A 22,981-nucleotide genomic window follows, 5' to 3' on the forward strand; every position below is an offset into this window, starting at 1 on the left:
CTGAAATATCACTGTTTCTGGATAAAATACAGCACCTATTTAACAGCACAGAGCAATACTGTCATTGTAAAAGATGACATGCATAGTCTTGGTTTTATATCCATCAGGGGAGCATTTCTTATCATTATTCTGAGATGGATTTTGGCAGTGAACCAAAAGGCAGGAGGGCATGTCCTACCTCTTTCTGCACACAGCAGGTTCATGGTTCTTGTCTCAGGACTTCCCACATCCAGCACTGGCAGTGAGGTGTGTGGTCATGATCACAAATGTGATTATATCGGCTTTAACTGCAAGAGAAGTTTCAAACTGTAGGAGAGTAGTTGCTAAGTTCCGAGGAAGGAAAGTAGGATTTCGGGGGGGGGGGGGAACAAAAAAGTTTAAAGTTTTACCAATTGCCTTTGATAATTTCCCATTAACGAAACATTTTCTTAAAGACCCTGTCTTCCACTCAAAATGTTCAGTGACGTTGTAAAACACTTGCCAAACACAAGAGGATCTCTCTGACTGCTGATCCCTGAACATTTTAAGACAAGGAAACAAATGGACTTGGGAGCCCACTAACTTTCCAAATATTTCGTATCAGTGACCTGACTACAGACAGAATGGTAGTTCTTTTCAACAGCCCCTGTGGCTCTGTGACACAGAACCCAGCTGGCACAGCTGTACCCATATGTAACACATTTTGTATCAATATGTAACACATTTTATACCAATATATGTATTACTGCAAGAAAAGAGAATGATATCTTTGTGGGGCTGTGTTTCTTTTGTACTGTTTTTATCATGTTTGAAACAGGAACAGTACTAATAAAACTATCTTGCTGCCAACCCCTCTCTCAGAGGGAGAAGCTAGCACTGGTTCACTGCAATTTTTAAAATTTCAAAATACATATGTTATACCTTGTGTGTGCTTGTGTTCATGCATGAGGGGTAACATATATATTCTGAAATAAAAGAAACACCAGTGAACATATGATATTTCTGTCTGACATCAGGATGAGCTTGACACAACCAAGTCTATGTCCCTGACTTGGACCCTAGTGGTAAAACTAAACTGACATCAAGTTGGTTTAGTTTACGCCAGCAAAGATTTCCTAATATAGGCAGGCCCTATCTCTCGTCCTTTCATCCCACCCCCCTATTTAATTTGTCTTTCTGAGTTCTGATGACTGAATCCCTTCCCCCTTTGTTTCTCTGATTTCTTTCTTAATCATCTGCTCCTGAAAGATGCTTAGTTCCTGAATCCCTATACAAATACACTTTCCTTTCTAAGCTTCTCACCAGCCAAACAAGGTTTTATTTGTTTATTTAATTTGACATGCTGGAGAGAAATGATCCAGTTTCCTATGGATTATCGAAGTAACAAATAGCTTTACAAGAAGGTAAACAAAGTAAAACTCATGCTGAAACTCCTTTGAACTGGGGCCTTCCCATTCACATCCCTTCATAATGTGAGCCTTTCCCCTCTCCTCTACACAGTACACAAGATGACTTTCTGGTCACTTTGGACTATGGCCACTCCTGGAACTGAGCTAGTCATCAATTCCTCATCCATCCTTCCACAAACTTATCTTGAATTTACAACAACATGGCCACACAGCTTTGAACTCACTCTATGATGGAGCATTTTATCCATCTTGTCTTTGCCTCACAGCTCAATTCCCCCCATCAAGTTTTCATTTTTGCAAAAATGCAGAGGTAGAGGAACCCAGTGGTGAGCCTGGGAGCCTCTGTGGAGGCAGGCATACCATGGTGATTTTTATTGGGAGTTTTGCCTAACTCAGGTGGCAGACACTGTACACCTAAAGTGGCACTCTGCAACACATCTGCAATGTACATTTCAGGAGAAAAATAGACAAAACAACAAAACTCAGGTATGAATCTGGGCTAAAATTCCTAAGGACTCCGAGTCAGAGCTGCTGAAGAGCAGCTCCCAGGACAGCAAATGCCAGCAGTGTGCAGCTCACATTTTTTCAGGGCGCTTAGGTTTGATGACTGGGGTCTGGCTGGTTTCCCCCCACCCCCAACATCCCTTTCTGTTTATTACTCCTGCTGTAATTGGGAGGCATGTGTGGATGAATTAAACATAGCAAGACAGATGAGAAAACTCTCCCTCTTAGCTGGCTGAATGAGCAAATTTAACTGAGCCTGTTACCCACTGAGTATCGTGCCGACATGCCAGGGTCCGGTTTCCTTTGAGCTCGCCCTTTCATGCGGAGTCCCTCTGTGCCCCCTGCCTTGCTCCTCACAATATCAAACAGCTGGAGTTTCAGTGGCTGCAAGGAGAAGCCTTTGCATCCGACAGCAGCAGCAGTGGGAATTTTGTCTGGGATCAGAGAGGGACAGGGCCAATATGCGCAAATTGGTAGCCAAGGATCAGGGGGGCTCTGACATCTCCAGGAGATGGGACACCCTCATCCCCCAGCCATGGGCTGTGCTTGGTCAATGCCCAGAGTAAAAGTTTCCTTATGCCTGAGGAACTGGGGTTTATGAGGGGGTTTTGGCTTTCACACTACTTTGAGCTTCAGACAGGCCAGGGCATCCAGAAGCTGGTGCTGGTGGGGAGTTTGAAACAAATGCATGCCAGCCTAGAGCAGGCATCCCCAGCAGAGCAACAACAGAGCTTCCCCAGAGCAGGACTGCCACTGGCTTGTCCGGGGATGCCAAGGGGACGTGGCTGCACAAACCAGCACCCTGCTTTGTCCCAACACATTTCTTCTGGGAGGCAGGTGTGAGAAGCACAGCATGTGAAGGGCACTGCATCCATCTATTCCCTCAGCCTCAGGGATAAACAGGCAATGTAATCCTGCAGGGCTGCAATCTTTCCTTTCATACTGTTTAACAAGCCCTGGGGCACTTCTTTGCACAAGGTAGCTCTAATTCTGCTCTCTTGCCTTTTTCTTCCCACCTCTGTAAACCTAAAACTAGTCAGGGCTAATTCAATTCCTGCTTTAATTTAGGAGAGTTTATGACTGTTTTAAATTAGGAAAACAGCATTTTTCAGACAAGGCAGGTGCTAGAGGTCTTAGCACTTGTAAAAATTAGGCCACTTGGTGAGGTGTCTACATATGGATTTAGCACCTGAGAGTGTGTAATTGAGCAATATAAGGAAAAAACTTGGAACCTTGGAAACAATTTTTTAAAAGACAATTAGAGAGCAAAGTTAACATTTCAGGGGAAGGAAGTTTGTGTTCAACCTGATAAGCTTACCCATTGAAATGAAAGTTGAAGAAGCCATCTTCACACACTCCCTTGGAACTCAAAAAACCCTACAGAAAAATCAGGTTTAATATTTTCAGTACCCATGTAATAAACCAAGGAAGTAAGAACGCCAAATACAAATAGAAAAAAACACTAAATCCTTTTCATCATCCTTATGAGAAATTAGTAAACCAGGAGGTCAGAACACTCCTGAAGTGCCATTAAGAAGGAATAACTCTGAAACCCAGTGATGACATGATGAAAAACATCAACTCTCACCTTCTTCTTTGAAGACTGAAGGACTTCACATTTAGAAACTGCAGATTATGTTTGTCATCTATGCTCTTCTGTACACTGCAAAAATGTGAGAAACCTATCCTGACCTTTCAGTGACAGATTTGTTTCAAGATAATCTCTTCTGAAGGGCCTTGAAAAACCAAAGATTTCCCTGCACCTCTGGGTAAATTTAAGTTCTGGGGCATGAATTCACTCTTTGGTGCAGGGACACGCAGTGAGGAGGAAGTGATAGGGTTTAATCTCAGGGAGTGGTGTCACTGGTTTTCCTGAACATTTGTATCTGAGACACTTCCCGTGAGAGCAAGCACCTGCTAGGAAGGGATGGCTGGAAGAAAAGACCTTTTCATCCTTTTGGTATTTATTACAGCTGGTGACCGCCGAGGCTGGGGCGCCCAGGAAGGGCGCCCGGGGGGCTCCGTGAGCCGCTGGTGCCGCCCCAGCGTGCGGTGCCAGCCTGGGACCCCCGCGCCCGGGGCCCCACAATCCTCGCCCCGCACCCCGGGCCAGCGGGGCCGCCTCCCCCGCCCACAACAAACTTTTCGTCCCAACTTTGCCGCTTCTGCCGGCCCGGGAGCGTGGGGCGGCGGAGAGCGGCCCTGGGGGCCCGCGGCTCCCGCTGTGCGGCGCTGGGGGGACGGCGGAGGGTGCGCCCGGGGGATGGGGCTCGGCCACTGCCTGCCTTGGGAAAAGGGTTTTACTGGGAGTTTTCTCCCTTCTCTGGCTCCTCCTCTTCTTCCCTCCTCCTCAGGGGGAGGGGAAGGAGGGAGGCTCTTGGGGCTGGAGTAGCCGGAGCAGGGAATTGTTTGGGAGTTCAGTCATCCGAAAGCCGTCTCCCGTATGGAGGGTCTGGCTTCCCGCATCCCGGCGCCTTTTCCCTCCTCCTCCTCCTCCTCCTCCTTCTCCTCCTTCTCCCGCCGCGCCTGAGCTCAGCGCGGCCCCCCATCTCCAGCTCCAACCCGCAGAAAAAGCACAACCACCACCCCCAGACCAAGGGCCCCCTCACTTTCCCCTTCCCCCCAAAGCAGCCTTTCCCCCTTCTTTTCCTCTCTCTTTTTTTTTTTTTTTTTTTTTCTGTGCGTGTGTATGTGTGTGTGTGTGTGTGTGTGTGTGTGTGTAGTGAATTCCCCGCAGATCCGGCCTGGAAGTTCCCAGCTCCTGGAGGTAAACCTCTTTGTTGCTTCCCTTCGTTTGGGGTATCTTTGTGTTTCCCCCCGCCTGCTCCACTGGAGACCGTGGTGAGTGAAAGAGAAGGGGGCCCGGGCCTGGTGGCCGTGGCGAGGGGCTGGGAGGACGCACGGTGGTGGCGGGCGATGGGGCGCAGGGCTTTCGCCCCATCCATCTTCAGGCAGCGGCAGAGTTCGGGAAGTTGGTGTGGGGATGTGAGAAAGGGGGTCTGCCTAGGGACCTTGGTCACGCTGGTGACAAGGGAGTAGTGGAAACCCGCTGGTCCCCACCGGGACCGGGCTTGTTTTGGTGCAGGCAGGTGAGATGGGGGGGGGCTCGGATGTATCTCTCCAGCTCTTCCTCCTCGGCGGCTCGGCCACAACTAATGGAGGGCCCCGGGCACGCACACGCTCCGCTGTGCTCCCGGGCTCGCCTGGAACTTCCCTAGCAGCCTGGTCCACGACCTTGCCCCGTCCTCACTGCCGGCTGGGCGAGGAGGCACGGTGAGCAGTGAGGGAGGAGGAGAAGCTGTGCAAAGTAAGCCGCAGATCCATCCTCCATTGCTCCAACTCTTGTCAAAAGCTGCTGGGAGTTTACAGGCAAGAGCTGTCTCTGGCAGATGCGAAGGCATTTCGGTCTGTGCTCTGTGAAGGGGCTGCTGCTGCTGCCAAGAAAAGCGGGAGTGGGTAGTCCGTCTGTTAGTAGAATTTTTATCCTCTTCTGTGACTGTACAGTTTTTAACCGTGGTGCAAGGATGAGGAGTGATTTGGGTCAGGGGAAGTAATTTTCTGCCTGGCAGTGGGATGTTGCAGGATTTGTGCACGCACGCCTCCCTGCTTGGACTGCAACTTTGGCAGATCGTCTGGATGGTGACTGTAAATAGAAAATGTGTTGGGGAGAAAGTGGGATGCTGAATTTGTAGCCGTGTCCAAACAAGACTTATTCAAGTGCTCTGAAGATACTAATACTTACTTTGGAAAATAATAGACTTTAACCAATATCCCTGGCTGGCAGCAAGTACTTAATACAAATCTGTCTTTGGGCATTTCCCTGCCTGATTCTGGTACCCCAAGTGTTATTTCACTGGTATTGTGTGAAAAGCAGTTCACATATATTAAAGTTGGTATTTTTTTGTCCTTCTTGTTTTAAGGAAACTCTCTTGACCTCTCTGCAGCATTATGTGAGTGGGATAACAGGAATCCATACACACACTTGGCACCCGCATGTAATTCCCAGCATGTCTTAAATGTTTTTCTTGGTGCCCAATTCTCTTAATTTCTACATTGCTACCATAGTGTCTTTTTTATATGTCCATTTGCAATCTGCCATTAAAATTTCTTTTCCCATGGGCTAAAAAACTACCATGGAAAATATTAGAAGACTGTGGGCATTTTGTAAGTAGAATTTTATCTTAGTTTTCTTTTGAAACTAACTGACTTAGTGTGCCTACGATTAAGAGGAGGTTTCCTCCATATTTATGCCAATGTAATTATATGGCAGACACTTTGAATTAATGGGTTGAATATTGAGGTTCATGTCTTGGGGAAGGATTTCAGCAGAAACACATCATGGGTTTGCAGTGAAGATTTATTCTGTTTATTTAAATGACCTAAAGAAACGAAGGTGAAATAAATTACTATGCTGCTAGGAGTCATGGGGATCCTCTGAAGTAAATAGGACAATTAGGAAGAGCTGTGAGCTCCCTGCTGGGTGCATGATACTTCTTACAAGAAGTAAATGGAGTTTTGTTCCATGCCCTTTCCTTAATTCTCCCCTTCAGGTACAGGGACTCATCCTACATATACCAAGCAGAAGAGGTCCCAGTAGGTGTTTGCTGTGAGGGCTGAAGTCAGATACAGTGCAGTCCTCCCTGCTTCCTGATGGGGAATGTGAGGCAGGTTCATCTGAACGGTGCACAGAGGTTCAGTGCAGCTGGGAAAAGCAAGGTCAGTTTTCTCCCACTCATACACACACACCCCCACAGGATCTTTATTTAACAGATAGCCAAGTACAAGTAGCTGAATCCACACATTTCTTCTCTGCTTGGCACAATGAAGAAGCATTGGAGCTGCATAATTCTGCATGTGTGTGCTCCAAACTAACATGTAAGTTGTGTGAGTTCTGTGTATCCCTGCAGTCTTGAGAAAAAAGCTTTTCTGTGCCTTCTACTGACATGATACAGAAGCACAGACCGAGAGGTTCTTTGGGATTGCAAAGTGAAACCCAGTGTCTGGTGTTTGCAGAGATCTTTCCAGCCCTCAGAGTGTGAGACTCCTGGCTTGGAGTTTTGCTCCATCGAAGGACAGGTGAATCATTGCTCAGCCACTTTGCTGCTTGAAATTCTGCTATAGCCTCAAAAGTAACAGCAGACAGATCCCTCCAGATCTTCAGTACCAAACTGACAGCCCTGCAATACCTTCATGATGCTGGTACAGCTCCTCCTGGCTTACTAGAGCCAGCAGAATTGCCTCTTTGGGAGCCAGCTAGAGCCTCCTGCCGAGCAAGAAGCATCACGGGCGAGGCTATGAAGCAAGCAGCCTGCTTTGTCCCTGTACTCCCCAGTGCTGCAGAGGAGAAACTGCCTTTCCTCAGTTAAGAAAAGTTACTAATTTAGGACAGACCTGAATTTTTGTAGTTTCTTGTCATTGTTAGTGAAACACTTAACTGAAACACCACCAGATCTATGTGCCAGTGTTTCCTGGCCTATTCCTGAACCACATGCCCTTAGGAGCACAGAAACCTTGCAATCTGGTAACAAGCATAGGGAAAAAAACAACTATTGCTTCTTCTACGTGGGCTGTGGGAGGGAACATGGGTGACAGGACAGGAAAGGCACTTCAGTTGGCAGCATGTGTTGGGAAGTGGAGGTGTTTGGGCTGGGTCTTCAGCCCATGCATATGCCTTATTGTGAGCTTGAATTTTCTCCACAGCCCTGTGCCTTACAGTTCCCATGCAGAAAATGGAACTGGACCCTATGCTGATGGGTTGAGTGCTAGGGGGGTGGCATATATTACTGTCTATGTTGGGTCTTGCCAGCTGACCTGTACCCAACCCTCATGTCTCTCAGAGCAGAACTCAGGTGCTCTGGGGGAACCCCCTCTGTTGTGGTGAGCCTCCTGAGGACTGCCACAGGACTGGAGAGGCACCTCCGTGCCTCCAAAATCACTCTCTTCCCAGGCAAAAGCAGGCTGTCTCCCAGCACCCCGCCTCGTGTGCCTCCTGAAGCAGGGGAGGAATGAAAGGGAAAAGTGTGTTGGGGACCACGCTGGTTGTTTTAGCCCAGGTTGGCCTGCAGGTGGGTTTTCAGAGACTTGAGCTCACCTGGGCTCTGTTTAGTCACTCTTTAGCCTGCAAGGTGTTGCAACAGCAGTAGGCCAAGGTGACTCCAGATTAACAAAAGTTCTTTTGGCAGTAAATAATGGTGGGTTGGTTGTTTTAATAGCTGATTCCGAGTGCCTCAGAGACATGAGGCAAAATTCCCTTGGACTTCTTTAATGTGCAGAGGTGACTTTGATATATTACTGCTGGTGTGTTACAGACCAAGGCTTGCAAATCTCTTGGTTTAAACTGTTACCTTCTGGGCTAAAAATTTGCAGTATGAATTTTGCAGTTAGGATGGGATATCCCACAAGGAAAAAGTTCTCTTGCAAAATCTTTGGAGACTTCCTGTTTCTGGTTAGACTGAAAACATCCTGAGGAAAAAAACCTGCTGCTGTATGTTCTGGTGCTCCTGTGGTCAGTCTCAGTTTAAGAGTTTGTTATGTATTCCAGTTCCTAGGCCACAAGAACAATTTAAGGCAAATAATGACTAAATGAATTGCAGGTCCTCCGGTGGAATGGGGGTAAATACCGTCTTTCAGGTTTCAAAATGTACTTTGGGTAATTGTTCAACGTAAGGTATTGCATGCACCTTTTTCTGTTTCCTGATGCTAGGTTTAGTTCCTCTTGGCTCCGAATCATACAACATCATATCTGCTGCTTCATTGGCTGAACACAGTGCTTGAAGCCTGTTCTCTGGAAGGAATGCTTGCAGAAAGGGAAGCTTTCAAAATTTGCTTTGTATGCATATTTGTACATAAGTCTTCTAAAATCTCTCCACAGGAGCGTGTGCTCCAGCAACACAGCTGTCTGAGTGTCCATGGGAAGCTAAGACAAAAGGAGTATGGATGCAGTGGAAGCAAGTTGGCTGAAAAGCTCAGAAAGATATTTACTGCAGGGAAAAGAAACCACTTGGTGCTTACACAGTCCCAGAGCTGCTGCAGGCAGTGCAGAGCTTTCTGCTTAAACAGGGAGCAATAGATCCCTACCCCGAGGATGTTACATGCTCCTTTTATTAAAATGGCCTCTCTTCCCTGCAAAAGAGGAATGGGATGGGAGGCTCAGCTCTGGGATGGGAGCCTGATGGGGTTAGTAGCAGAGCACCTGGACTGGCTACCTGTGAGGGGCTCTGAGGGCTGCCTTTGTGTGTTGTAGGAGCTCTTGAGTAAGAGGCAGCGCCAATTTATTTTGGCTCTAGTGGCATCGATGGAGAGAAATGTGCACCAGGGAGCGTGTGGGATGTGCTCGAGCTCCTTTGCCCTCCTTGTGGGCAGTGTGCCAGCACAGAGGTGAGAGCCAGGCTTTACCCTTGCTTTCTGCTCAGCTGCTCTTGAGAGGCTGCTGCCCTGTGTCCAGTCATCTTCGCTGAGCAGCCATTAGATGTGAGGATGGCGTCTACACTTTGTGCCTGTGCAGAGTTTTGGAAGCTTGCTGGGTGAAATCTACACCACACTGCAGCATGTTGGCCCTATGGAAACCCACCGTTGTCAAGTTTGCAGAGGTTTTGGGCTGTGGTGTCTCTAGATGTGTGTGTGAAAGCCAGATGGTGTTTTGGAAAGCGATCATTTTTCATTAACTTCTCTGTGCCTGGCAAAGGCAGTAAATCTTTCACCCTGAGCCCTGCAGTGGCAATACCATTTTAGCTCTCTCAGGTCCACTCTGGCAGAGACATTAGCTAGCACGTTGTACTTTCATGCACAGCCATAGACCCAGGGCCCTGCCAAATGCAGGGATGTGTTCACTGGTTGTAATGTCAGCAAGTCTGAACAAGCTTCTATATCTGAAGACTGTGCATCAGTCTGCATTCAGATATATATCCTTCTGCTGTTCTTTAAATTGTGTGTGCAGGGGAAAAGGGTGTAAAGATCCCTGTCAGAACTGTGTTGTCAGCTTTCAAATACCAGAATGAGGTTACTTTTTATTTTCTTTTTAGTTGACAGAAAGACAGGTTAGACAGAGCCCTGTGAACTAATGTGTTGAGTTTAGTGTGGTTTAGAAAGCCTGTGGTAATACAAACATACTGAGGTAGTCTTTGAGAAATACACCTCAAATATGGATACACTGGCCTGGAATACAGGAATTACTTGCAAAATTCAGCTTCTTCTGATAATGTCACTGTAATTTATCTTGGTACTTTTAGGGAGAGCAGCCGCCTTGCTTAGTGATGCCAGTGTTTTAGGGCGCAAGCCTGGGATGTGAGGGCAGCTGCCTTTGATTCTCCTCTACACCACAGATTTCTCCCCAAGTTGGGGCAAGTTGCTCTTTGCCTCACCTCTCCACCTGCAAAACTAAATGTCACTTCCCTGCCTCCTTGTGGTGTTGTGGATCTGCTAGAGATCGACAGACCACAGATTTGCTGGCCCTCAAAAACCTCTTGGAGGACCACAGCTGGTTTCAGCAGAGAGCCTCCTTTGGCACTGACAGCCCAGTGGGCGGCTCCTGTGGTTGCCTCTGGGTACGTGTGCCCCTGCTTGCTGGGTGGATGTGGGCTCTGTAGGGGCTGCAGGATGCTTTTGGTTTGGAGGGCAGGCTGGTGTGCAGCTACAGCAAAGGCCCTCTGAGCGTGACCCTCGGGGAGCCTCGCATAGGTAGCAGCAGTGCAGCTGCAGCGAACTTCTGGCTCCAGGCAGTGGTGGTACAGAGAGGCCATTGTAATCCTATGTGCTGTACAGTGCACATCTCAACAGGCTAAGTGGCTCCAGGGTTGGTTGTTTTTCTTATTTTCCCCCTCCTCCTCTCCATCCCTTCAAATCTACTTTATGAAGTTCCTCCCCTTAAATTGAAAATTTGGCCTTATCTTCAAAGAAGCCCTTTAATGCCAAGCTTTTAAAGGTGGGGAGGAGGTGAGAGCAAAAACATCACATCCATTAACAGCCCAGTTGCCAGAGAAAATGTTTTTTAAAACATAATCTGAAACCTTAGTGTTTGGGAGCCAAAGCCAAGATTTAATACAAGTATGGGCCTTGTCCCTAGAGAGTCGCAGCGCTGGGAGTATGCTGGCACAAAGACAGACCATGGAGCAAGTATTCTTGTGCATGCACACACACAAATAGACAATTATTTGGAAGCCAATAGTGTTCTGGATGCTGAAGAAATTTAATCTAGTGTCTTGTGTCCCAAATTGCTCCCTGAGCTGTAGCTGATGTGGAGAGCAATTTCATTGTTCCAGCACTTCTCTGGATGGCAGTCCCCTCTGGAGCAGGAAGATTCCTGCTATTTGTTGGCCATGGGTGGTAAAAAGGACTGGCTGATCCAGCTTCTTTAGAGCCTGCTCCTGTCAGTGAGAGATTTCTTTGGGACCCCTGAATGGTGATGGCCATATGGTTTTTGTGTTTTATTTCTCCAGAAGAAAGCTGCTTGTTTAACAGACCCAAGCACTGTCAGATTGAAGGGTTGGATTTGAGTTCCAGTGTCAAGAGATGCTTTCAGAAACATGCAGGGTGGGATATTTCAAAAACACCTGGGCAGACTTTGATGATGCAGTGGGGAGTCAATGAGACTTGTGCATTCACTTTTCAGTACAGGGTCACGCTTGGTGAGTTTATGGGACGGTCCCACTGTCACCAGTGTAACAGCTGCCCAGATTAGTCCTGACCACCTTCTCCTGCATGGAAGTGGACCCTGTTTCCTAAGTGGTTATTCAGGCATATCCTGGCTTGCAAGCACTTGAAATGCAGTTTCTAAACCAGAGTCATCTGGGCAGAAAGAGAGCAAGATGGCCCCAGTTACCCAGTTGCAATGGGGTTTGAATCCAGTGAGGAACACCCCATTACTAACAACTTCTGGGCATGGCTAGCCAGACCACAGCAGAGCTGTGGGACCCTTGCAGGAGGAGGGCTTGGTATCTGCTAGCTCTTGAGTCCCTCTGGGGGCTTCCGTACCCCTCAGCTGGCCAAGCAGGGTATCAGGCTTGTAGCTGTCAGGCACTTCTGCAGCTGGAGGCTTGTAGGGTGAGACAAGCTTGTGAGAAGCTGGTGCATGAAGAGGTCCTCAGAGAGGCACGCCACCTGCTTTAGATGTGTCCATCATCACTTTTCGTCACTCTGACTTTACCCTTGGGGTGTCTGGGACTGGCCTGAAGGGAAAAGATGTTTGTTTTCCAGCAGATGAGGAGCTGAGCTCCTGGTTCCTTGCCAGCTTGTGCCTGAACACTCTGTAATTCTGTAGAGAAAGAGTCCAGGGCTATGCCAGGACTGTTTGCCTTTGAGGACCTTGCTGCTCTGAGTGACTGAGGTGCTGTAAATGTTGCAAGAGTAGTTTAGTTATTGTCACCCCAGTTCCAGATGCTGTCAGAAGTGGCTGCCCAGGCAGCAGAGAGGAGGAAGGTCTTGGGCTCATGATCAACTATGCTAGATGACCATGCAACCCATTAGTTTGGTGATGGATACTGAGAAGGGGAGGTCCATACAAAGGTACAGAGCTGGAGCTGCTGGAGCCTGGGTGTATTTGCTGATCCTACTCACCTCTTGGTAGGGAGGTATGGAGCCAGTTTCAGGAGGCCTTAAGGAAGAGTGATCAGGTTTACAAGGCTACAGCAAGACGAGCCAGCCCTGTGTCTCACAGGACGGGCACCAGTCTACTCCAGCTCCTACTCGAGCTGGCTGTGCTTGGCTGGTGGGAAATGTGCAGTACGGGCTGTGGGATCCTGCTGATGACATCATGAAGCCTGTGGTCTTTTCTGGAAGGAAGGGTCTGCTACTTACATCATGTAGTAATTTAGGCAGGAACATAGTTGCTAAATATACAGTTGTCCTGTTTTCCTCACAATTGCCTGGGCTGCAGGTTTGGGGAGAAGGGAATAGGAGCACAAAGAGACCAACATCAAGAGTAAATGGCAGCTTGTGTTTATCATTGATGCCTGACCCTATAATCTCCCTGGGGATAGCTTTGGACATCCCTAACCTCTAAGCCACTTGAAAGAACCACCTTTAAAAAAATTTCCCAAACTAGTGACCAAGCAAACAACTGCAAATTTCATCAGCCACAAAAACGTGAGTATAACCCAGTTTTAGCATAGTTTTAGCACTGAAGATAGGTACAGGTTTCTTGACTCTCTGGATGAAAGCCTGAGAAAGGCCTGCTATACCATCTTCCCCCATCAGCATATTCCAAAACCTGAATTACTATTTGTATTACAGTTGTGTCTACAAGTTTTAACCAAGGTTGGGACACAGCTGTGAGAGATACCATGTTAACTTGTAGTGTGAGGCTATTCCTGCATTCCCATTCAAAACACTGAGGCAAATGTGAAAGAGGAGATAAAAATAGAGCATGAAAAGGACACGTGTGCTTTGGAGTGACTTGGCAGGTCAGGACTGCAGCTAAGTACAGACTGATAGTCAGTCTCGTGTTCCATGTTCCATCTTCCACCGTGCCCTGCTCAGTAGATGTCAAAGTCAAGTGTCAGTAAACCTTGATTGAAAGTTGTCCGCCTTGAAGCTGCGAGTTGTCCATAGCAGAGTCTCATCTTCCTTAGCCTTCAGTTCCCATCAGTGGCTACATGTGCTCCAGTTAATGATTTCCCAAAGGGGCACTTGGCACTGCAGGTGGTGTTGGTACCATCCTGCTGCTGTGCATGCCTTACACTGGGGCAGGCAGCCGGTCTTGGAGAGCTTGGGAGCTGCAGGTGGAGAGCAAGAGCTTGTGGCTGAAGGGAAAGGAAAGGAGCCAGTTCTGTCTTTAATTCTCTCCTGTCAGCCGGTTTTCAGTTGCGGCATCATGCTTTGAAAGGTAGCTGGAAGAGGAGAGTGCCAGTGTAATAACAGTGTTTTGCTTGCAGCGTGCAATCTCAAGTTAAACCATACCATTACATAAATATTGCATGCCTTCTTTCCACAGGAGGTCTGGGATTGTACTTCTCCTGCTCTGGAGGCATTGCCTTGCAGTGCACAAGCCAAGAATAAGCTCTAACAGATGCTGCTGAGTCCAAGTCCATGGCTTGTATTGTGCCCAGGTGCAAGAGGAGATGTTCAGGTCAGCAAAGAGGTACCTTACACTGTAAGGAGGTGCAGGAACAGCAGGGAGGGACAGCAGGGTTACAAAGAGCTGCTCTTCCTGAGCACATTGAGCCGGTGTCTGGGGACATGCAGGGGTACCTGAGTGCTAATCTGACCCCTGCAGGCACAGGCAGCCCAGTAAGGAGCAGCTGTGTGGATACCAATGACCGGACACGAGCAAAACTTGGCTTGATGCATTAACTGGGAGCTCTCTCTCAAGGAGGATAGGATTGCTTCAGTGAAACCTGAGCAGGTTCTTTCCTCCCTCCTTTCTTGTCTGACTTAGAGCACTGTTTGGGGAAATGAGTGGGGATTCAGATGCATCCTCTTCTGGTACCTATTTGCAAAAAGCTGCAGGCAAACTGTCTTGGAGGGCTGCTCATGGCCATGCCCTACTGCTGTCTGAGTAACAGCCTGAACTGCAGTCAGAGGCTTTTTGCTCATAGGAATGCTTTGAAACATACTGTTTTTAATGGCACTGTGTGTTGCCAGGGGCTCTTTGTGTCTAAGTGAAGGGATGACTCTTTGCTCTACTCTGCAGGAAGAGGAGACTATCTGTAGTAGGACTCCTCCATTTGGCAAGTGTTTTGATCTGCTCTCTGCAAGCTAAATAATTGAATTACAGAAGAGATCTCAGATGAGGTGCTTTGTGCCCTTGCAGTCAGTGCCTTAGGAGTGGAAGAGTGGTGGGAGATGTCAGACAGCTGCACAGTTACAATTTTTTTTTCTCTGTTGATCCCAGGTCACTCCCTGTGCATGAAAGACTGCAAAGAGTCCCTAACATAGCTGCTGCCTTCACTGCTGTCCAGCTGAATTAGACAGGGCATGGGATGGAAAAGGCATTAAAAATGGGCTTGTGCTGCCCATCCCTCCTCATGCTTACTGTGAATAATCTTTTCCTCTCTCCCATCACACAGCCCCCTTTCAGTTTTGCCTCAGACCTCGCAATGAGAAGGGAGAACAGGATTGCAGCTGAGGATTCTAGCGTGGCCCTGTTCCCTGCATGCATGCTGCCTCCCAAAGGATGTGGGTGCCTCTGCCAGGTCCTTGCACCCCCTTTTCTCCCTGTTTTCTGTCTTTAATTTTCCTTCTCTGCCTGAGGTCCCAGTGCTGCCAGCAGCAGTTGCCGGGGCTGAGAAATGCTTGTTGGGCTGTATCCTGGGTGCCCCTGCCCTTACTTGTTTTGGAGAAGGCTGATAAGGAACGACTAGGGGTGCCTCCCCAGGCACCAGCCCACTGCAGCAGAGGTGCTCCCAGCCCTCGCCGACCCAAGGCAAGCGCAGCGTGCTGCGTGTCGGAGCGGGTCTGGGAGCCCTTGCCCGGGCACGGTGGCTGCCTGCAGACACAGGCAGGGCTGCTGCCTCCCCACAGGTTATTCTGGAGAAATGCCGTCCTCCAAGTGAGATCCGTGCCTCCCCTTCCCTTCTTTCCCCTCAGCTGGTGGATTGGGGCTCAAGGGTTCAAAGGCAACATTTTGAAGTCCCCACCAGCATTTCTGATCTCACAGCATTTTGCAGTCTAGGAGGGTTTTATGCTGACCTGTCTCCTTACAGGCAGTCAGGGAAGCAGCGGACATGGTGTGTGCTGAGGTGCCAGCATCTGCAAGGGGCATGTGGGAAACAGGCCAAAAAGGATCAAAAGCTGTTAATGAGCCACAGATGGTCAGCTTTACCTTGGAGCCTGCTGATTTGGGCTTCTAGAGCTTTCTGCTGAAGAAATATGTGAATAAAAGCTGGTAGCAGTCAAGAGCTGGGAAGGAAGACCCTAAAATAAAGATCCTTAGACATATATGGGGGACTTCAAGAGATCGTCTCTGCTAGAGGCTCATCGTGTTTTTTAACTACTTGAACTACTTGTGGGCTGCAAAAAAAAAGACTGATTTTCCATGGAAGAATTTTGTACTCGATAGGTAAGACCAGCAGAGGTTTATTTGTGGCTGTTACAGAGGAGGATCTCCAGAGGCTTTGCTTGAGTACAGAGCCCCAAAGGCTGCAATAGATGTGTTCCTCTCTTGCACAGGGCAGGATGCTCCCAACAGATTTTTGTTATCGGCAAAGTAAAGCAGAGAAACAGAAAAACTTCAGCTGGCAAGAAATGCAGAGGGAAATTATAATTGTTTCCCTGTTGTGCTTGCAGAAAGAATTCTTGAAGCTGCCTTCTGTCCCATTTTAAAATTTTATGTTTATATAGCTTATCTGTTTCATGAAGAACTATTACATCCTGCAGCACATTGTGGATGTGACTATATGAGAACAGCTTGTTTTACCCATCCCAGGGCAAAGTATGCCAGCTGCACAACTGGATCTAAAGTCATGGAGCAGCATTTTCACAAAACTGAGTGCTTTTCTTCCTGAAAGAATTTATTATATTTTCCAAGGTAAGAAATGGTGAATAATTTCCCTAATGGTAATTCTGAAATTGTATTTCCCTTAGATAGGTGAGTTTTCACAGTTGCGAGAGGGAGGGGAAAGACCTTATTCCTTCCCACTTAAAATGCTGCAGTTGTGGTCTGTAGCAAGTGACAGTATTTTATGTAATTTGGAGGGTAGGTACTGCCTGAGCTGATCTACAGATGACTTTGCACTGAACAGTGGAAGGTTTTTCTGGGGCTATTTAGTGCTATGGGACAGTCACAGATTTTCCTTCTCAAAGAAAGCATTGACAGTCCCTGTAAGCAATTAGAAATGTGTCCTTGAGGCAAAGGATGGCTTTTGCAGTGCATCTGAGTTCTTAAAGCAGTCTCTGTACAGTAAATGAATCTAATACCCCTGATGTTCCTTTACTGGAAAGTAATATAAGGATTTTTGGAAAATCCAGAGAGTTCTAGATTTGTATTTCCTGGTAGACAAGCAAATGTCAGGAGTTTGCTGTGTCCTCCCATAACACTGCTGTGTGAGTCTTTGGAGAAGGCCATCTGATCTTTTCTGTGAAACGTTTATTAAAACCTCTCAAGCAAAGGTGATTTCTGCATTGAAAAAACATTCTAAAATGATAAAGCAAAACACAACACAAAAGCTTCTTAGTCCTTTGCAACAGAAGACAAGTTAGACTTCTTCAATTAGATTATTAGCATGTTAGACTTAGGTTTTAAAAATGTCTTAGGCTGAGCAGAATACGTTGATAGATGGAAGAGTAGATTAGAATCTCCTGTTGTCACCCCCAAAGCCCAGGAGCTGGTGTCACTGTTTATTCCTGGTCTTTTTACTGCTTACAGTTTTCTCCAAAAATTACTAAACATATAAAACAAGGATTGGGTTTGGGGTTTGAGGTTTCTTTTTTTTTCCTTCCCCTGTTCTAGGCCAGACTCTGACCACAGTCATGTATTTGTTTTTTTTCTCTCTTACTTCCAAATGCAGTCACATAACAATAGCCTGGAAAAGAAGTACTGGAAATGATTTGTTCACGAATTTATTTCCTTTTTTGGGCTACAAGGAGTGGGTTAACATTTGGGTAAGGAGGCTGGGAGCTCCAAGCCATCTCTTTCAGGGTTGAAGAGGGTTTAAATCGGAATCATCCTATTAAAATGAGAAGTACTGTAGAAAGGCAGCCTTTCTGGAGCAAGTATTTCCATTGCCCCATGTGCAGAGCTTCACACTTGGGACACCTTTTCTCAGTTGAACTTTATTTGCTATTTATGTAATAGCAGCTTCTTGTACAGACAATACTAAACAGGCTTTGTCTGCCACAGGTAGGCAGGGACCGACTGGAAGAGAAATGCTCCTCCTGTCTTGGGCATCTTCAGAAGTGGGTGATTGTTTGCTTTCCTTAGCAGTCTGCTAATAGGAGGTAGTGGGTGGTGTTGTCTTTCTTATTTATTTTATGTAGGATTTCATGACAGATGGTGATTTTGACTGTTATCCTCAGCTGTAGAAACTGCTTTCTAAACCAAGCTAGCTATGATGGAGGCATTGTAGCAGAAGGATCTGTGAAAGAGGAAAGCCTATCAGAGACATCACATTCCCAGCTGATTGTGTTCTGTCATCTCTCTCCTGAAGAGCAGGAAAAGAAGTGTTTTGCAGACAGGGTTAGGAAATACATTTTTAATGTCTGGATCTTTGGGTCTTGGCAGGTGACACCTCTGATTGCAAGGAAAATTAAAAATCACCAGGTGGGACAACAATGAATATGTGACTGCTGTGCTGGTCAGGAGGGTGGTTGTTAAAATATTAAACAGTACAGGCAGTGAAATCTTGGTGTTTTATTGATGTTTCAATGGATTTGGTCCTTACAGGAGAGAAAGCAGAAGCAAGTGGAGCTTATGCATACTGGAGAGGGAACATAATCTGATAAAGGCTAGACCAGTCAGTTTTCACATCGCAGGAAATTTCCTCAAAGTATTTACTTATTTATGGCTCTGCTGAAAAATTTTCAACCAGCTGTGTTTAAAAATATAACAGTAATGAGATACTTAAAAAAGGAGTTAATCTCTCCCTCTCTTTGACATGCTGCAGAGGACCAGCTGTAGCACAGGCAAGCCCTGGGGAATCCAAGTGGCCTAGCCGTGCAGCCTGCGAGCCAAAGTCACACTTTGGGAAGCCAAACTCTGGAGGGAAGCACTGGCCTGTGGCAGGTCATGGGGATGGTGACCATTTGGCCATCCTCCAGGGGCAGCAGGTTTAGCCTTTGCAGCTCTTCAGCTCCCCAAATCTCCCCAGATCTCTTAGATCCCAGCCACTTGTTCTCAGGGCAGCAAGACCCAGTTTTGTCTGAAGTACTGGGAGGCCTTGAACTGTCTCTGACACCCCCAATGGGGAAATGCTGGAATGAGGAGGAAGGGAAACCAAGGGCTTTTGTAGTGAAGGAACAAAAAACATGCTCTGCATGTATCTGGGTTCAGCTGTTACAGACTACAAACCAGACTGGGTTTTTTGTTTTGCTTTTAAATGCTTCTTTAGCCAATTCATTTTTTAAAAATTATTTTTTCTGTCTGTCTTTTTGGGAGACAGAGCCAGTCTGGGACTCCCCATTTAGCCCATTCAGCCTGTCCAGAAAGCATGCACAAGCCATCTTCTCCAGGCTCATTTCCTCTAGGATTCCCTATGGCTTGGCAATGGCCAAACCTTTGTATTTGATATCAAGGTGGAAAGGGCAGGCCAGCTGTGCTGTATCCTCCAGTCCTGTGCCAGGAGGGTTCAGTGCTGGGTGCAGGAACTCTGGGAGAGCTACAGCTGTGAGAGTGGTAAAAAATGTGTGTGGTGATTGGCAGAAATAGTTTTGAGGAAGCAGATGCCTCCTCCTCCGATGATGATGATGATGGCATGGCACATAGTAGACTGGAAAGGCAAAGCATGTTAATTTTGGTCCCAGGTGGAGGATTGTGTGGAGAAGTCTTGGCTCCTCTGTGCCTACTGGTTTCAGCTTCAAGATGCATATCACAACAGAAAAATCTCCTCTCCCCTGCTTCCTTTTTCCACCACTGGTAGCTAATCAAGATTTGGTTTTAATGACTTCCCTCTACTCTCTCTGTTTCCTCTCCCCCTGCCCCACACATGCCTTTTTTATATTTTTTTATGCATTTCTTTTTGGCAGAAGTTGAAACGCAAGAAGCGTTTGGACCAAGATGAAAACAGTGGAGGAGCATGTTGGGCAGTGCAGTGCTTTGTTCTGAGTTCAGGGGGACGCAAGGGGGGGACGGGATGTCATTTCCCAGATGGGGACCCTGCCAAAGATGTTCTTGCTTCAGAAAGCAACAAGCGATTTTTGAGGCTATACCAGGTTTAACCCTTTGTTCACCCACTTCTGCCATCCAGGGAGACAGCAAAGACCTGGATCAAAAGTGGTATGGTGTCATGTTATGTGGCCCGGGTGATGTGAATGGTCTCAAGCCAAAGTCTGCTGTTGTGACTAAATGCTGTCAGTGGTCTGAGGTGCTTGTTCTCCTGTTGGAAACCCTAAGGAGTGGATGAACAGTCTGCACTTGTTTATGAGTGAGGGTCCAACAGCAGTGTGATTGTGGTTGGAAAAACGAGATCAGCATGTTCCTTACAGGGGTTAGTACTGCTGTGCTATCTCCTGCCCTGCCAGAAGCACCTGGTCAGATTTGGGATGGTGCTGAACTCTGCTTCAGCTGTTCCCATTGCAGGACAGGGAGCAATTTTGCCTTGTGATGATTGGGAAACACCTTGTCCTCTGACCAAAGGAGCCCTGCACTGCTGGGACTACAGCAGCAGCAAGCCCCAGGTAGCTTGTGGCTGTACTCGGGACCACTGGCTGGTCATACCACTGGTTCCTCCTGTCTGCTTTGAGCCAGTCTCCCATGTGAGAAAATTGCAAGTTTGGAGGGTTTGGGGGGCAGAAAACCTCTATAAGCATGAATTTACTGCCATATTTATAGTTCCTTGGGCTTTAAATATTGCATCATGTGTGTAGGCTGCTGATTTAAGTGCCCAAGGGCTGTTGCACAGTAGCAAATCGTGGGTGAGGATACAGGAGGGGAGCAGAGAAGGGAAAGTTAAAGCAACTCTGCCTCTTCATTAATATCTCTTCCAGGTTACAAATACTTGGAGCATTTATATCAGGACTCTAGAGGAGGTAATTTATCTCCTGATGAAAAGCACCTCTAAGGTTTTTGTCTGTGGTACTGGGCTGTTTGTAAGTATGGAGGTTCAGCCTTTTAAATCTGGATGGGGTTCTCCAGTGGAAGGCCACCCTCTTCCCTCAGAGTTGGAGTGAACCAATGCTGTATGCATAAATTGCATCAAATCCCTTTGTGTCAAGTCAGACAGAGTCACTATTCACCACAACTAAACCTGCAAGCCTCTATTTCTTTAGGACCAGTCCTTCTCTAGCTAGGAGGATGACAGCTTTCCTAACTAACCCCCCTGTGAACCTCCTGAACATAAACGCAGTCTAGGTATCAAGGTGTCAGTAATTTTGGGCTGCAGAACCACAGACTTTCTCTTTGCAGCACAAGAGTTTTTGATCACTTGTGCAGAATTCAGCTGGCCACAAACATGCCAAGGAATGGTTATACCAACACTACTGTGGGTGCATCCATGGCCAGTGGCTAACAGAGAAGCAATGCATCCAATGCTGGCCTTGAAACATGCCCTGTGTCTCTTACACTTCTTTTAGACAGCCAGGAGAGGTCTGATCTATAGGAAATTAGTATAATGCCACTCTGGTGTCATTGTTGGGATGAGGTGCAGAAGAATAGGGGCATGTAGACAAAATATGCATGTGTAGAATTGCCTGTGATGGGTTTCAGCTTTATTTTTGACATGTTCAATCTTGAATGCTTTCCCAGGGAGGTCAGCAGACCTGGTTGGAAATTCCATGTGCACACCTTACTGCACAGCATGTCTAAACTTGCATATTTTTCATCCATTTTCTTGGATCCCTTAAGTCATCCAGGTGCCTTGTCCAGCAGTCTTGTGAACCATGGGAGGGAAGCCCTGATTGATGGATAGGCACTTAGGTGTGAAGCAGAGACCAGTGTTTCCCTTCACTTGCCCAGTGCCACTAGGCACCCTTGGCTACAGGGCTGGGATCAGCTGTTTTGCTCTCAGATGTTTGGCCCTGGTCTCTGGCTCCTCATAAGCACAGTAAATACCACTGCAGGCTCTTAGGTAAAGTGGGACTAAAATGCATGGTACCAGAGCTGTTGGGTATTGCTCACTATCTTGGAGGACTACTTTCAGCCTGGACTTTGGCTTTATTTCACGTGCCCAGGTGGTTGCATGTGTGTGGTGCGGGAAGGTGTCCACTGAACCACACAGACTGCTGTACTCACACCTGCCCAGTTCTGCAAATCCTATTCTAGGTGGAAGCATTCTGAAGGTGTGAATTACTCATTGTTTGTCTATCCTGGTGGTGAGTCTTCCTGTAGTAGTTCATCCCCTTGGCTTCACTAGTGCCTGCTGATGGGCTCAGTTGGCCTGTGACTGCTGATCATTGAGTATTTGCAAATGGTGCCACATTGACTCTGCTACTTCTCCTTCTCTGTTTACTTAGTTTTTGGCAGCTGGATGTTTGAATGCTTGCTTGACAAACACTTTCCCTGAAGTCTCTGATTACAGAAAGTTTAGTTTGACAAACCCCAATGAATTATCCTGTTCTCTGTTAATGGTATCTCTCTGTCTCCCTTAACCATAATATTTTGTGTGAGGTGCAAATTCATATTTTCCCCTTGTTGCAATCAGCATGCCCCTCCCTGTTTGGTTACCCAGGCAGTATCCTCAAGATGCTGACATCTGTATTTTACTAATCCAAAAATCCTGGGGCTACCAGGAAGCAGTTCAGATAATAACACTGCATACCTGTCTAGCACTTTTTATATGAGAATCTGAAATTGTCTGACTCATGTTCATCTCGTTACTGCTTGTACCAGCTGGAGTTTGCTGTTCCTGTTTTTGCAGCCTGGAAAGCTGAGACACAGGGTAGGGGTATATTTTGTCCAATAGAGGAGGAGATTCCAGAAATGTGGTGTCATAACCTCCAAGACTATGAGTTTCTATCCCTCTCTGTCTTGCTAATTTACCTCCAAAAGGGAAAGAGATAGGAGAGGGATGGTTGGCTTTGAGCAGTGCTTTATTTGCAGTCTCAGTAAATTCCACCCAAAAACAAAAAAGCAATTGCAATATTTCTCCAAGGTAGTTACCTTCCTTGCCTGTGATCGTAATGTAGTTCTCAGGTAGAAAACTATCCAAATACTGTCTCTTGTCGTCAGTTTGGTGGTTTGGAGCGATGCTGAGGGACAAGTGTTCATGGCTGGCCCGGAGAGGGTGAAGTCCTTACTGTGTTTCAGGGGTGGTAATGAGACTTGTGAAAACATGTCTGCAGGTGTCTGGGTGGTCAGGCCAGGCTGTTAATCCATCCAGCTGCTGGCCTGTTTTGGACAGGGTCCAAGACCAGGTAGGACACTGCTGCTTTTCTTAGAGCCTCCAAACACAGCTGAGGACCTTCCAAGCAAACCTGGGCTGGTTTATGGTTTTGGGTGGAAACCACAAGCAAACCACGTCAAATCGCTGGAATCTGCTCCAAACCAGGCAGAGTGCATACATTTC

The 22,981-nt window shown here is 47.1% G+C and overlaps 1 protein-coding gene and 1 long non-coding RNA gene across 5 annotated transcripts in view; one reads left to right on the forward strand and one right to left on the reverse strand.

Annotated features, from left to right (window-relative positions):
• Nucleotides 1-213: 213 nt before the first annotated feature.
• LOC128784731 (uncharacterized) lies at nt 214-3,557 on the reverse strand. The gene is made up of 3 exons (XR_008429591.1): nt 3,481-3,557; nt 3,211-3,269; nt 214-287 (listed from the first exon to the last, which is right to left on the reverse strand). It is a non-coding gene; the product is annotated as an uncharacterized LOC128784731 (long non-coding RNA).
• A 666-nt stretch (nt 3,558-4,223) lies between these two features.
• BOC (BOC cell adhesion associated, oncogene regulated) overlaps nt 4,224-22,981 on the forward strand; it is a 54,325-nt gene continuing 35,567 nt past the window's right edge. For 2 of the 4 annotated variants that reach the window (XM_053935763.1, XM_053935764.1), the window contains exon 1: nt 4,224-4,659. In XM_053935763.1, the coding sequence (XP_053791738.1) occupies nt 4,582-4,659 (78 nt within the window). In that variant the 5' untranslated portion in view covers nt 4,224-4,581. Of the gene's footprint in view, nt 4,734-15,985; nt 16,354-22,981 lie in introns of those variants that run through there. The other 2 variants (XM_053935767.1, XM_053935765.1) reach the window with 2 other exon arrangements.

This window comes from Vidua chalybeata, chromosome 2, assembly GCF_026979565.1.
Source record: "Vidua chalybeata isolate OUT-0048 chromosome 2, bVidCha1 merged haplotype, whole genome shotgun sequence".
In the NCBI taxonomy this organism is placed as follows: domain Eukaryota; kingdom Metazoa; phylum Chordata; class Aves; order Passeriformes; family Viduidae; genus Vidua; species Vidua chalybeata.